Below are 16783 nucleotides of genomic sequence, written 5' to 3' on the forward strand. Positions count from 1 at the left end.
TCCCATTTTACACCTGCAGAATCAGAGAGAGATCAAGCCCCATCTTCAGTCAGCCAGCCAGTTCCCATTTTTGTAGCATTTTTATTAATTGCTTTCCTTCTTCTAAGGGGAAAAAAAAAAAAAAAAAAAAAGCAGTACTGACCCCATTTCTCCTGTTAAACCTGGACCAGTTCCTGACAAATTGCCTATAACAAATAAACTCTGGGTTATACAATATTTTCTGTTACCATGAGTATATCTGGTCCTCCCGGAAGTTAATAATTTTTCATGCTGGACAGATCCAATCATAGTATGGGTAAACAAATTTACTAGAGCTAGTCAGAAAATGGAATCCTCCCCTTGAAAGAAAATATCAAGTTTTCAGCCAAAAACTGAAATATTCCAGTCCTGCCTCATGGGAGTTGTAGTTTGGGTGCCTCATATTCCCTTTCTCCTCTGTGTGTCCGGCTCCCTGGTCAAACGACATCTTTCCACATGAAGCACCGTGGTCTCAGTTCTTGGAGATGGGAGGCAGTGTATCATGGTAGCTGCATGGCAGTGGTGCATCATGGGAGATTAAATTCATCCAGTGACCCTGGCCCATAGAAAAGAACTGGAGCATGAGGCACCAGAACTACAATTCTCATGAGGCACTATGGCGGCATTTCAGAATCAAAATATTTCTGTTTTCTGCCAAAATATTTTGGGTTTTGGCTTTCAGATGTTAAATAAAAATTGATTTTTTTTTTGTGGAAAGTGGACACTTTTCACAGAAAATTTAATTTAGTTAAAAACAAAATTTTCTGTCAAGAACAGCTTTGGCGAAAATTTTTTGATCAGCCCTAATATTTACACAGCTCTGCCAACGTGCCTCAGTTGTGCCCTGCTGCACTCCAGCTATTGAGATCCTTGGTCTCTCTACTAAAGACTGCTTGCTAATGTTACTAAAGGGTCTGGTGATTCTGTGATGGGGACCAACTTCAGACTAAACCATTGGTTTTCATTTGGGGTCTAGAAAGAAGTTACACCGAAATCCCCAGATGTGAAAAGTTTATCCATTAACACTGTGCCTGAGCTCACATACAACATTAACAGTTATGTTTCCCCTACACATCTTACCATAAGCAGCAGCAAAAAGATAAACGAAAGAAAACATTTAAGGCTTAATTACATGTGCATACTGGTGGGGTTTTTGCATTTACTGACAATGAGCTCCTGCCTGAGACAAACTGAGCCAAATTAGTCAGGGATCACTGGGCCTAAGGTGGACAGACAAAAGTTGCATTTCCCCTTAGCCTTCTGGAAATGCCCCTTTCCCCCCTGTTCAGCTGGTTAAGGGAATAAAATCTGCCTTATCTTCAGCAGCAGCTGCAGTCAGGGAAGATCAAATGAGTTGGCATTAGTTTCTAGCTATGACAAATGTAGTACTCATGAAAAGTGAGCAGTTGGGAGTATCTGAAACCTTTACTGATTTACCCAATAGCTCTCATACAAATAGGTCTAGGGTTACCATTCGTCCGGATTTACCCGGACATGTCCTCCTTTTTGTGCTAAAAATAGCGTCCGGGGGGAATTTGTAAAGCACTCACAATGTCCGGGATTTCCCCCTCCCCCGGCACAGCAGAGCGAGCGGCTGGGAGGGCTGCAGGAAAGTCCCGGGCTGGACTCCGGAGCAGCTGGAGAGGAGCTCCGCCCTGCATTCTGAGCAAGTGTCTCAGCACAAAGTGCAGCCCTCCCCTTTTGCAACTGGGAGCGGTTTCTGCCATGCAGTGTAGCAAAACGGGAGCGAGAGCACTTTGTGCTGATACAAGGGCAGCTCTCCCCTGCAACCCGGTCCGGACCAGGGGCCGGGTTTTGTTGTGCAGGGCCAGGGACCGGGTTTTGTTGTGCTGGGGAGCTTAGCCACGTGTCCGGCTCGCACAGAGCCCAACACCCTGTTCTGAGCAGCAGGGTAAGGGGGGGCAGGAGAAGGGGCAGGGAGGTTCTGGAGGGGGCAGTCAAGAAACAGGGGGGGCTTTTTGGGGGGAGTGGAGAAAGTTTTGGGCAGTCAGGGTACAGGTAGGGGGTAGGGTCCTGGTGGGCAGTTGGGGGGGGGGTCTTAGGAGGGGGCAGTTAGGGGACAAGGAACAGGGAGTCTTAGGTAGGGGGTGGGGTTCTGGAGGGCAGTTAGGAGCAGGGGTCCCAGGAGGGGGCAGTCAGGGGACAAGGAGCGGGGGGGTAGGGGGCTGGGAGTTCTGGGGGGGAGCTGTCAGGGGGCAGGAGTGGGGAGAGGGATCGGAGCAGTCAGGGGACAGGGAGCAGAGGGGTTTAGATGGGTTGGGAGTTCTTGGGGGGGCTGTCAGGGGGCAGGAGTGCGGAGAGGGATCGGAGCAGTCAGGGGACAGGGAGCAGAGGGGTTTAGATGGGTTGGGAGTTCTGGGGGGGGGGGCTGTCAGGGGGTGGGGAGTGGTTGGATGGGGCGTGGGAGTCCCAGGGGTCTGTCTGGGGGTGGGGGTGTGGATAAAGGTTGGGGCAGTCAGGGGACAAGAGGCAGGGAGGCTTAGATAGTCCTGGGGGGCAGTTAGGGGCAGGGGTCCCAGGAGGGGGTAGTCAGGGGACAAGGAACGGGGGGAGGGTTGGGAGGTCAGGGGGGGCGGGAAGTGGGAGGGGCAGGGGCGGGGCTAGGGCGGGGCTCCTCCCGTCCTCTTTTTTGCTCGCTGAAATATGGTAACCCTAAATAGGTCAAAATAAAATATTTCCTTCATTTAAGGCGTGAACTTGCTGAATTCAGTGGGAGTTGGATCAGGCTCAACACATCACCTCTCTAGCCTAAAGAAACCGATTGCTTCCATTCTTTTATCCAGCTATCTTTTGAGAAGAAACCTCCAGCTTCACTGAAATGGAGTCAAGGCAGATGACGTTCTGACTGGCTAACTAGAGTGCAGTCTACTTTCAAGGCCCAACTTTCAAGTTTGATGGAGACCTTCTGCTCTTTTGCTGGAACAAGAGTTCCATCAAATCCCTTCTCAGCACAGGACAATATTACTTTATCTGCAAACTGTAGTCTTCAATAAAGTTCCCCTAAAATATTGTCCTAACGGGCCATGTAGATGGATCACTGTTCCCTGCTAAAAGAAAGAAATTATTGTAAGGTATTACTGATTTTTAAAATGTCTAGTGAGATCAAACCTATAGCATACATCTTGGAAAGAGGTTTTCTGTACTTTTACTTTAGTATTTTAGATATCCAATATGTAAATTTATGTATAATCATTGCGTTTATCTTTTTTTCTTTTATATTGAAAACTATACACACACAGTTTGATTCAGTATATTGCAGTATAAAATATATTTGGTAATTTTTGACAGCCAAGAGATGGAATAGAAACCTGGTTTCTAATTTTAATAGATAATTTTATATTTTACTGATGTCCTAAATAAATTCCAGAAACTCAGTATTTTATTACATTTTTTTCTGGATTTTTCCAATATTCACTGCTGTGTTGAAAAAATGAAGTCAATAATCAGTTTAGAACGTTGTTGATTTCAGTTTTTGTAAAAAATACATGGATTATCTTGAGCAAATAATTACAAATCCAGTCCACTTAAAGCTTAGTGTTCTCTGCCTTTAAAACAGGCAGCACTGTTTAAAACACTAAAACACCCTACCACCAATGGAGTTTTTTCCCTCTTAGATTATCAAATTGCTTGTTTTACTGTATAGACAACTCCAAAAGAAACTAAATCCATAAGGCTTTTAGCAACATTTTTTCTTGGAAAATACGAATTTCCCTTATTGCAAAGGGAAAGTGATTGTGAGAGACTGCGTTTCATAAAGATTTGCTCAGATGGAAAGTCTAAGGTCACACGTGAAATAAGATTAATAAAGCTGGCAGAGCTACCAGTGGACTGCTAATGTTCAAATAAGATTTCTCTTCCGCAGCCTACCCTCAATGTTTGATTTACAATCTACGAATCTTAACTTGATTCTAGTATTTTTGACGTCAGTAAAACAGAGAAGGAGAAGAGGAATTTGGAAGCTGCTGGTGTCTGAATGTGAGCTGAATTCTTATGTGAAGAAACATTTCTTTTGCAGTTATTCTTGAAGTTTCCCTGGTAATTCTATAAAGTGATATGAATGTGCCACTATAAAACACAGGCTTGACTCCTTTCAGAGTGACTTATTGAGAACTGTTCCCTATTTACTACGAGGCGTGGCTCTTCACCTTCCTCCTGGTGACAGATTGTGCTTTGCAATAGAAAAAGAAAATAAATACAAAACAAAAATCTTCAACATCTGCAGATCTTTAAAGGAGATCCACAAACAGACACAAAGAAATCTCTTTAATTGATCAACAAAAGTGTTGCCGGCCTCAGGCAGGCATAGTAACCCCGACAAAAGCAAAATGTGAATCAATTCTAACAACATTTAAATAGTGGTTAGACATCACATTTATCAATGATTTTACATATACTCAGTCTAGGTTTAAAAGTATGCTAAGGAGAAAATATATTTCACAGAAAAAATGTTACTTAGCTTTAAAGCAAAAACAACCAACCTTGGTGAATATCAAATATTTTACTTTCTGTATCCTTACCAGGCTAGTTAAGAAAGCTTCACTCTACTATTCCGGCTTTAGGGTACAAAAAATATTTTCCACCATTTTGGTCTTTCAACAGTTATTACTGTCTGCTTTGGCATAAATCTACAGTATTCTGTATTATATGCTTTTGGGAGTTAGCCATTTTATGATTGTCTATATTAAAAATTCAGTGTTAGTTATGCTCTTTTAACAGTTAGCCATGTAGAAAAGAACCCACTCATGGAAATATGAGTCACTTTTCTTTCAACAGGCTGGTTTCCCCATTTCCTTTTTATTAAAATTGATCTGGAAAGCAAATGTGAAAACTAAGTTAACTCACATTTATGTACCAATATCCCAACAAATTAGGCTGTAGAGAGCATTTGTGTGCCTTACAATTCTCTTTGCGAAGTCCTTTAATGTTGACTACTTCACTCAGGCTATCCTAGAATGCATCATTCTGTGACATCCAATATCAGAAGTTTCATTGCAACTCATGATACTATCAGGGTTGCCATTTTCACCCATACATATAGCCAAGCCTCAAGGAATAGTACTGTTCCTTTAATACAAGCACAATTATCATTGTGCCTTTTCCTCAAGCATTACATTTTAGTTCAGGACCCCACACTCAAACTGGAAAAGGTTAAGTGTGATGCATCCAGGAGAGGTTCCAAGCATACTGGTCAGTTACTCTAGGGCTGGATCCATATTCAAAGCCAAACAACAGGAAATCTAAATAGGGGAAAACATTAGAAAAAGAAAACAAGTCTCCAGGATCAGAAATATAGGGCCAGGTCCTTGGTGGACAGTTGTAGTTCCCTTTATATGGGAAAGTTTCCAACTGGTGGAGAACTGACACTGGCTGTCTCTAGCACAAGATGAGCACAAGAAGTGGCCTATAGACACTGTCTGCCCAATGCACCAAGCAGAGCTCTGGTGCCTCTGAAGATTTGGATCTAAGGATTTTGATCTAAGGGGAGTGTGTAAAGAAACACAAGAGTAAGAAATTTGGACAAAATGGGTATTTTGGAAGTAGACTGTACTACCATTAACCAACACTCATTGTTAGGAAGTTGAAAGGAGCCCCCGCTCCCCAAACCATACAAAATATTTCCATATCTCAGGTAATACTTTGTAAACTAATCTTTCAGACAGAGAAGTATCTATTTAAAAGAATTACATGAGGGGACGGGTGGCCTTGTAGTCAATGCATTAGACATACTCGGAAGATCTGCGTTCAATTCCCAGCTCAGACACAAAATTCTTGTGTATTGTAGAGCAAGTCATGTAATGTCTCTGAGCCTCAGTTCCCCATCTGTAAAATGGAATAGCAATAATTCCTTCTGCCCACTCCTGGTCTTTCTAGACTGCAAACTTTCTGAAGCAGGAACCCTGCCTTGAATTGCGTACGGACAATATTTAGGCTGACTGTAATGCAAATGATAATGTTGTACCTGTCTGCAAAAGTCAATATTAACAGAAGTTTCTAGAGGGAATACATGATAAAATATATGTTGCAAAAATGCACTAAATGGCAAAATCTAGAATGATTCATATTAAAAGTCTCTTCAGAAGATAAAAGGGAAATTGACTGGGGTAATCTCCACAGATAGATTTTTTGCCAGCCCAAATGCTGAAGTCTTAGAAAACTTCAGAAGTCAACAAATCAGTGCACAGTCAATATCTGGTTGGATTTTGTCATCTTTTTCACAGCATGTTAGCAAGGGAAGCACCATGATTTCCTTCCAGAGTGCCTCACGGATCATAATAAAAAGGTTGTCACAAATGCTGAGCCCCACAACTTCAAAGCAAAAGGACAACGCTTCGTAGGCTGGCAAAAGCCTGTCTGAAGAAGGGCCTACTACATGAATGGAACCTATTGGGGAGCAAGAAGACAAGTGCTGTGAATCTGGAGAGGGAAGGGAATGCGAATGTAACACTTGTACATCTTTTGCTAAATGATCTGTGTCTTAAGGTGTCATATCTTTAAGAGGAGATAACTGCTAGGAGAGTATCTATAACTGAAAGCTCCAAGAAGTTTCTAGCTCATTGACAGAGCAGATTGCTTCTGCTGCAAACATCCATATGGAATCAGCGAGAGGAATCCAGGGGCTGCATTCAGTTAAACGCAGGTTGCATTTGAATGTACACTTTTCTCCTAAAGAAGTAAAACTCTAGGTGAGACTAGTCCTTACTAGATGGTTGGGGTGAGAATGACTCTATCAATGGAAGCCCAAGTGCTCCTTGGAGCTGCTAAGAAAGAGGTCCATGCTCATGGATATTGTAGGACAGGCCATACCGAAAACTACGCTATAATTTGGGCTGGTCAGAAAATCTTTTGTCTAATGGTTTTTCTGCATTGTTAAACTAGCTCTAGTTGCAACAGTGACCCATGCCACTTTCTTCTCTATTTCTGGAGGAGACAAGACTGGAGTGGGTTTATAGTTCATTTGAGCTAAACACATATTACGAGAAGGAAGATTACATTGGCACTGACAATTGCAGAGTGAAACATTTATGTTAAAATGACTAGAATGTGCATTTCTTCCTGTTGTTCGATATGCATGGGAGAAGGAACTAGGAAACTACATTTAAACTGGAAGCCAGAGACTTGCATCCAAACAAATCCAAAGTAAATACCCTTAAGACAAGGAAGTGCAGTTAATATTGGTTTCCAGAGATGTAAGGATGAAGAGAGACAGGTGATAGCCCTGGACAGATAAGGAGGATGACCAGAAATCTCAGGTGGTTTAGATACATTATAACCAAGCATTTGAACTTTTAGAATTGGATGCTTATTCACGCTAAATAAGCTTGGGGTTCTTTTGAGGTTTTCCCTAATTAACACATTTTCCAAGTGCCTCAAAGTACTGTTAGATGGCTACTACTACTTTTTTTTTTTTTAAACACTGGAGTAAAAGTGTTACCGATGGAACGTTTGAAATTGTCTCTAATTTTGTTTCACGCTCTTGCTGTCTTGCGTGTATTTCCTTTGAACATGATACCCAGGGCCCAGGCACATTTGCTACATATACAAATGAAATAAACAAAAAAAGGTAAAGAAAATTCCAGGGGAAACAGCAGAAGTGCTTTTCAAATCAGTTGCTTTTTTCAAATATAAGCCAGAAAGGACATCAAAAGAGCAAAATCCCTTGTAGGCAATGCTTTATCTCTTATTTTCCTAGAGAAGTGCCAGGCTCCCAAGATACTACAGATTCTCTTTATTTTACAGGAAAACAAATTATTTTAAATATAACTAAGTATAAATATTTATTAGGTCTGCTTTGTATTTGGTTCTCTGAATATGAATACATCCCAAAGTATTTCTTTCCTCTGAAATGTTCAGACTCAAGCAATGAACTGGAATAGGAATTAAATCTGAACAGAAAAACAAAAAGGCATTTCCTTCAAAAAAATGTTTTTAAAATCCCAACAAACTTGCATCTCTACCCCGCCAAATACTGAGACAGTTGGAGTAGGCTGAACGTAAAAGGTATTTTAGGAACAGCAGAAGACCATCAGGCCTAGGTTCCCTGTAGAAGGGGTGGGGACCCCTAGACTGAGAAGCCCTGGGGAGGAAGAGGAGCAAGGCCCTCGGGGTAGCAACCATGAGAACCCTAGACAACAGTGCCCGGACAGGGTAGATCGAGGGGAAGGCGGTGTGGGGGAGATGGCTAGCCCAAGTCCCTTAGAGGGAGAAAAGGAGCAACTGGAGCTCGCCACAATGCAGCTCCCAGGAGAAGAAACAAGGACCCCGCATGGTGGCTTGGGAGAACCCGAGGTGTCCTGCAGGAGGTTGGGATTGGCCTTGACCCTCAACCAGAAGAAAAGGGGATAAAGGAGAAGGGATGCTTGCTGGGGTGCGATTGGTGTGAGGACCTGTGGGTGGCGGCAGAGCTATGGGGACATCCACCCCTCGACCAGTGTACTTTTTGTGGGTGGGGGATGAAGGAACCTCCAGGAGATGATGCCGGTGATTGCCTGAAAGAGGGGGAGAGGCTTCCCCGGACGAACCCTACTGGATGTGGGTGGAGAGGTCGAGGAAGGACAAACCTGGCGGTTCATAAGGGGGCAGGTGTGTGACAGGGTGCTGGCTAGGACACCCTGAGCCAGCCCTCTGTCACAACAGCTCCAATCAGGAAAGGGGAATTGGAGCTGGTGGAGTAAGCGCAGGCCTAAGTGGCAAACGGGGAACAGCTGCTGGCCTTGTTAGCCAGGGGCTACATAAACGCTGGCAGGAAGGAAGCCGGGGCAGAGGAAAGGGAGGAGCCAGGGAGTTAGTGGCCGCTCTCCCCTGCTGGCTGCAGAAGCCAACAGTCCCTGAGGCTGCAAGCCTGACGCTTTCTGTAGCTACAAGGTGGTGGTAACTTCTACCCTAAATAAAGAGCATGGGTGATTGCACCAAAGCAGAGGTCTACGCCTGGTTTGTGGGCGCAGCAGGGGCAGAAGCTAGAGGGGCCCATCGGCGTCCTGTTACAGTCATACAGCAATCAATGGGCTCAACTGTTAGTTTTAATGGTGTAAAAATTAAATGGCGGTTTGAGTCAGAAAGAAGTAAAAATATATTTAGTTATTCGTTACATGGCTTATAGGCTAATAGTGCTTTGTACATAAACCATCCTGTCTCTCATCAGCTAGTCACTGGCTGCAGGGGGTTTGGCTGCCCTAAGCAAACTAGTAAAGCATCCATCCCTCCCAATCCACAGTTATCCACACTGAATGAGACCACCCACACTGAATGAAACCACTTCTATGGTAGATCCAGCCTAGGTAAGAGATCTGTCAGCCATGCTAATAAAACACGGGAAAACAATATGCACCACAGTGTCTCACACACACAAATGTCAGACTGCTACATTACATACCATTGCACAGTAAACACTGGGAGGGAGTTAAGTACCCTACTTAGTTTGCTCATAGATGTGCTATAGTAAAATGTTACTTATCAATCCTGTGAACACATGACAGAGCCACATTCAGCAGCAGCTTGTACAATCCTCAGATCTCTTACCAGATATTGTAGTCGCTGACGCTCAGTCTCAGGAGTGAATTCTGAAGACATTGGAATAACTTCTTTGTTCCTGATTATTATGGCCCTGCAATTGTCATAAAACATTGTCAGTAGAGACTACAGAAAATACTGGGACATGTAGTCTTTTTCTAACATTAGCTGGGTGCTTATTCTGCTCGGACCAGAGCAAGACAAAAAAGTTTCCCTCCCACCCCCCCCAAAACATTATAAAAACAGGATGCCAACTCTTGCCCCATTTTATTTTTGGTGGAATAGCAAAACAGTAGATTTGCTTATGTCAAATTCACCTCATTCTTAGAGCTCAGAAAAATCAGACACCCAAATAATAAGGACAGGAGTTATTTCAACCCAAGTCTACAGGGTATATTCTTATTCGTGAAAGTCAGACACCCAGAGGAGATACTGCAGAATTACTGATTGCAGAACAACCCTTTGCAGGCTTTAATCCCAGTAGGGGCTGATACTCTCCAACCTGCTGGCTTCAGATGACTCATGCAAGCCACTTTCCAGTTATTGATTGGTCGTATGTCATGTCAGAACATTTCCATTCTCGCAGCAAATGGAAATGGCAAAGCAAATCCTGTTTAACACAAATCTAACTAGCTACCTGCCAGAGGAAGACAGGTAATGGGATGGCTATAGATCATCTGGCAGATTTCACACACATTTCTGCAAATGGCACAGAGAAAAGAAAATTCTACCAAACAATGAATATATTTCTGTCATCCCTATAAAATATCTGTATAAAATAAAATGCCACATTTGTCCCTTGTGTAACTGTTTCAGCTAATGGGAGATACACCAGGGAAGAATTTGGTCCATAATGTTTCTACTGTATTTATTGTTCATGTATCCATTCTAATAATAGAATTTTATTCTCATACTTTTTTATTATTTATGCAGCCCCTCAAGTGGTGCACTCATGGTACTTTATACTGTGGTTAGAGAAGACATACATGGTCCCAAAGATTTTATAAGCTTCAAATCTGCCCATCTAGATTATTAGAGTACACCGCTACCTCGATATAATGCCACCCGATAGAACACGAATTCGGATATAATGCGGTAAAGCAGTGCTCCGGGGGGGAGGTGGGGCTGCGCACTCCGGTGGATCAAAGCAAGTTCAATATAACACGGTTTCACCTATCATGCGGTAAGATTTTTTGGCTCCTGAGGACAGCGTTATATTGAGGTAGAGGTGTATCTTAAAATGGGAACACTTGGTGCTGTATTGATTTCCCCCCTTTTTTGACATTACACTATGTATACACAAGTTACTGTTATTTGAATGCAAGTCTTTACAGTTCCAACAGCATATTGATCCCTCCTTTTGTGATCCTTTATGACCTTTTTACTTGTGCTATTCACATCTTAATTCCTTTGATAATTTGATCCGTTTGTTGACTGCTACCCTACATTGGGTATCCTAGTGGCACTGAAAAGCCATCAAAGTATATTGTATATACACACACACATACGTTTTGATGAACCTTAAGCGGAGATGTAAAAGACAGACCCTCCTTGGAAAACACCTGTTAAAGTGCTGCTTTTCACAATTAGGTCTATGGCAGAACTACAATACATCACATCCCCATGAGTCATTTAATGCTATATTGGATGAATGTAACCAACAAATCACTAGCTAATATGAAAATATAGCAATGACATAATGGATTGATAGAGGGAACAAATGGGTTGGGTGGGATTGTAAGTGTTATGTGGAAATGAACAGGGATGCATGGAGAGGTTGAATCTATGTTGCAGAGAATGCAGAAATGTGGGGCTTCAGTTGCAAGGGGTCTTGTAGTGGGAGGAAAATGTGTGTGTGGGGGGGGAGAGGGGAAATAGTTTTGACAGAGACCATGAGCTTATTGCTTATTGGTTTTTCTGAACTCCACATGCAAATGATGCTACAGGTTTATTAGTGGAAGTTAGAGGGGTACACACAGAAACCCACCCAACAGCATCACATTTGCTTCATGAAAGCTAAGAAGCCCATTGCTACTAATACCAGAAATTTCATGTATTTTCTGTGTGGGGAGGGATTCCCCTAGTGGTAATAATTCAATCATTTTAAAATGGGGAGAACACTGCGGAGAAATTTTGGCAGAATCTTCTTCTAAATATAGTTTAAATTAGTAATGGGTCTTCCCCCCCTGCCCCCCCTCATTCCAGTCTGGTAAAAATGACATGGTGGAAGTCACAATTAGGCTTTGCAGTATGCCCAGTTCAACACCTTCATTTGCAAAACTGAAATAAGAACAGCACTGACTGTTTTGTGTGCTGGCAACTTTGCTTTATTTTTTGCTAAGGGTTAATTTAATGTGGCTTTGAAACAGAGACAACTGCTCAAATACATTAGCCAGTTTTCATAACCCTTTCATCTGTAATTTGACTCGTGAGTAATGGTCTGACACAGTTTGAAGGGTCTAGGGTTTCAGCATGTTGATAAATAGTCTGTAGTGAGCCATGCTAGAATGATCAACAGACGTTAACAGAATTTTTTATCTTAAAAGAATGAATCAGAAGGATTCCATGGATCCTAAATTTGGTCTGAAGGAGCTAGTGTTAAAGTCAATGGAAGCATCACTCACATCAGTACTATTGTTAGACTATTAACTTATGAGTTCTACTGTTTTTCAAAAAGCTACCACTTAAGAGATCTATATCAAAATACATTTTAGGGCTCAGGTCCTTCCCGGAAGACACTGGAATATTTCCTGTTTAAGTTCGATGCCTGTCTCAGGCATATATCTGAGGGTACAACTGAGCCCAAGGGACTAATATTGCGCACACACAATGAAATTCTAAGGTAGGAAAGGCAGTGTTTCATGGGCCCAGCTTGTTTTGACTAGATATTACAGCCATATGGTGTGAAACAATACAGCCCAGCATGAGAACCTTGGAACAATCAAAGCAAAAAGGTGACTTTAGGATGGAACAGAGCCTAAGTCCTGAATTTCCTTGAATTTTATTAGTGTTAAATATAAAAATCTAGAATTTATCTTAACGTGAGAGAGAGTTGCAACTGCACATAAGAGTAAAATGGCTTGGACTGAGGGACTAGATAGCTCAAGAGATTAGAAATGGGACACTCAGGCTTTCACTTCTAGGTCACCGGTTTGAATTCAGCTCAGATCAATAATAGTGCTCAATATCCCATTACCACTCTCTCAAGCTATCCAGTACTCAGTCCAAGCCATTTAACAGCTACGTATCGCTGAAGGTTGTTACTTTCCGTCCACATCACAGATGCTGGCAACTGGCAAGCTTGTTGGCGATCTCACCAAGGAAGCTAAGGATTAAAGTTCTGGTCTAGTACTCATTGAAGTAGAAGGGAATCTTTCCAATGAATCCAAAGGATACTGGATCAGCCCTAATTGGACATGGAGACTGAAGTACCCTCTCACCGACCCCTCCATGACCCTTGAAATACTGCTGCTGCCTAAACAGAGTCTGTTGTGTGGACAAGGCCCTGAATCTCCAGTATAATCAACATCAGTACTACAGTCACTTTAAAAATGACTTAATTTTAAAGGTGCAATCTTGAAGACTGACATGGGAACTAAAAACATTAAAATAACTATTTTGAAAAGTATAAAATACACATTTCTACAGTGCTCGGGGAACTCCGCTTTTAACTTTGTATTTCACATACCAGCAATGCCATGTTATAGCATTATTGCTTTCATCACACACAAAGGTGTGTGTGTATGTGTGTGTGTGTGTGTGTGTGTAAAATGAAGCACAATGGCTTCTGGAAGTGCTAGCTCCCAGAATATTGTGGGATTGTGGCTGTGTGATTTTATACTAGAATTTCAACTGGCTGAACACTTATGTTTTGGAGGCTGTCCCCCTCTTTAAGGGAATAGCTAGATAGAAAACTACTGGATTTGGAGAGGCTATTGTTCCCACAGCCCATCTGGTTCTGCCATATTTAATGCTGACATTTTAATTTTAACTACACTAGTGAAACATTATAGTACAGCCAGAGGGTGAGGCTGCTATACGAGGCTGGGTGATTCATGTTTGTAGGGAACGAGTATGTCAACACTAACAGAATATTCCTTGATGACAAGGTTACTTCAGATCCAGAGCAATCATTAATTTTTATCAGCTATGAAGAAATAAAAAAAGCAGTTACTGCAGAAAATGAAATAAGAAGTGTCAAATACCTTAGGCCCCAAATTGTATTTACTTTGAAAGTTCACTTTTCTTCCAGCTTATTGGCTTTGTGCTGTTCCCCGCCCAGAAAAACACAACTTCATCCCATAGCAATTAAATAAATGGGGAAAAAAAACTGTTCATATATTTTAAGGGTAGTGGGATCATTAGATCACTATTAGATTCCTTTATTATACAGACCATAGAATTTCACCCAGTTACCCCTGTATTGAGCCCAATAACTGGTATTCTTAGTGTAGACCCTACATAAATAATACTGTGAAATTGCACCATGTGCTTTTCACAGCACGTCTACGTGGGTTCTACAAATAAGGGAAGTTATTTATAGTAGCGTAGAGCTGGTAGAAATGTAGAGAAAAATATGTATTTAAGAAATAAAAACCAATTCAAGTAGTTAAAACTGGATGAACCAAAACCTGTTATTGCTACCTCTTTTCTGACCAGGTTAATTCATGGAACATATTGCCTGATCTAATAATTGCCTCCCCCAAAAAAGCCATACAACTGATGTGCCCGAATGTCCATGCTTCAGGTGGTGCAGAGGGAAATCCAAGCAGTATTGCATTTACCTACTGGTTGGATGGGCCAAAGCCCAGTGCACAAGTACATGAAGGGAAACATGCACAAGGTGGAAGTGTAAGAGAGGTACATGTGAATTCTTCATAAAATGTTACCATTTTTATTTCAGTTTGACTCAACTGTGCATTTCATTATGGCCAACTGAATGATCTCTGAGCACGTGAGCACTGTGTCCAATGCATTCTCACACATATTTAAAGTTCTGTTTATTTGTCATATTCAGTGCCAATACCCTAAAGCAATGGTAGGGGCAAGATTTTTACTTTCTGCCTTTAAATTGAATGGATCACGAGGCAACAAAAATGGGTAACTGGTCACTGCATTTCAGTGTTGTTCCTGCTACTAAGGATTATGAGGAAAATCAATCTTTTATCCCTTAAAAAATGCATAAAACACTTTTTATATAAAACCGTGAGAGAAAGAATGCACGCACAGGGCAGAGGAGTCCCCTTAAGAGGAGGCAATCATCTGGGAACTGCCAGGCATCCTTTCGTGTAAAAACCATATAAAAGAGGGAAACTCATGCATTTTATAGAAAGTCATTGTTGGTTACTCTCATTTAATCATAAAGAGAAAGGAACACTTTAGTGAATAAGGTCAAAAGTGTAATTTCACTGCTGTCGCGGGTCTGTTGGGAATCTAGTGTTCAAAACAAAAGAGGCATCTCCTACTGTTAAGAGTATTCATGGGACGCCCTGATTCCATTACACACTTTTTCAGCTGAAAATGATGTGAAATGCAACATTAAACTGCACATTTCTACAATGGAGGATAAAATCGGGTAGAGGTGACAAAGAGAAACCATTTGGAAAACACTTTTTGACAGCGTATATCACTTCCAAGCCACGGGAGGATGTATCCATTTTGTCAAAAGGTGTTGAGCAGTGGGGATTCTGTACATGTGAGGCAGAAGTGTCTGACTTGTCTGAAGAGGTATTAGAAATGTGTCAATGGAAAAGAAAGAGGGATTAGAATGACAGAAAAAATAAGGCAAGGTTTTATTACATTCAAAGGGGAACAAAGAAGTAGATTTTAATTAGCTGTGTCACAAAATAGCTGAGAAAAACATGTAAATCCTGTAACTGTGAAATTGGTCTAATGGGTACTTTTTAATAAAGATCAGAAATCACAACTGCTGGTTTCTGCGATGCTTAAAACAAATCAGCTCTATTTATCTTTTTAACAAATTTCTAATAAATACAAATGCTTAGAAAATGACCAGAATAAAATTGTTTAGGTGTTCCCGTATATAAAAGAGAAATATTGTGTAAGAATTTTGATGGGGTTTAAATATATTAAAACACACAACATTTGTTTCCCTTACTACTAACTAGACTAGTCTGCTTTTAATACGACAGATTAATTTCTCAGTGTCTTACTTCAGCTGGCTTCTACAAACATCTTGCTGTATCAGCGACATTCATGGAACCATAGCACCAGCACTATAATTTTACAGATTAAGGAGGACCCAGCAGGACACTAAAATAGACCATGGTGTGAAATTTAGTTAGTGGTTAAGAAGGATGAGTTCCAATGGTGACATGTCCATTATCAAGACCCACAAGGGGTGAAATCCTTGCCCCAATGAAGGCTATAGCAAAACTCCCACAATTCAACAAGAATGTTCCATTTACACTGGAGGATTCACCCACTCATATCAGACAAGCTTGCAAATGCCTCATCTCTCCTCAATGCCCCCACGAGCATAACATACAATCAACAAAACCCAGAATCAGGAAGAGTCAGAGCAGATGAAATTCACTGTGAAAGGAGAGTAGATGGAAAGAAGGACAATCTCTCAACCCTGGTTTCTTTACATTCCTTAGTGGCAGCATCAGACCTAACCCTTGCATATATAATTATTCATATACAGATCACAAATACTGGATAATTTCTCTTTCAACTGAACAGAAAAGTTTTTCTTTTACTGTAGCTCTCATTGATAGGGAGTACAATCTTCTGGCCCCCTCCATAACCTCTTGGGCTAGCTCCCTATGCCGATTGAAACAGGGAGGGGGAGTGCTCACCAACCAACAAACCAAAGAGGAAGGCAAGATGCGCAAGAGCATCTACTATAGATTCCCCTCCTTCCCCCCAATATAGCTGATATACAGCTATTTCCTTCTGCATTCCCAGGGTCAGAGAGCTGCAGTGAGAAGCTACGTGGTTCTGCCACTGTATGGATTTTGTGGAAGAGGTGAGCTTATAAACCTAGCAGATCTCCCTAAGCACAAGTCTACAACACAATGTACAGAATTTTCAGTTTTTATTTTCTTTCAAATTGTATGATTTACTCACATTTACTTCTGAACGTTTATTTCACACTCCTTGTAAGGCACGCTGGACAAAATAAGGGTTGCTAATATATTTCAAAGCCTCTATTCTGATTGGTTGATTTTTACAAAAAGATTTATTCTACTTTTAATGCAGAATAACAATAGCC

General features: G+C 41.5%; 1 protein-coding gene across 2 annotated transcripts in view; it reads right to left on the reverse strand.

Moving 5' to 3' along the window:
* Positions 1–16783, reverse strand: part of PPM1H (protein phosphatase, Mg2+/Mn2+ dependent 1H) — a 194379-nt gene that overhangs the window by 44414 nt on the left and 133182 nt on the right. For both annotated transcript variants that reach the window (XM_065558065.1, XM_005303176.5), the window contains exon 5: positions 9556–9640. In XM_065558065.1, coding sequence (XP_065414137.1) covers positions 9556–9640 — 85 coding nt within the window. The remainder of the gene's footprint in view (positions 1–9555; positions 9641–16783) is intronic.

Source organism: Chrysemys picta, chromosome 1, assembly GCF_011386835.1.
Source record: "Chrysemys picta bellii isolate R12L10 chromosome 1, ASM1138683v2, whole genome shotgun sequence".
NCBI lineage: Eukaryota > Metazoa > Chordata > Testudines > Emydidae > Chrysemys > Chrysemys picta.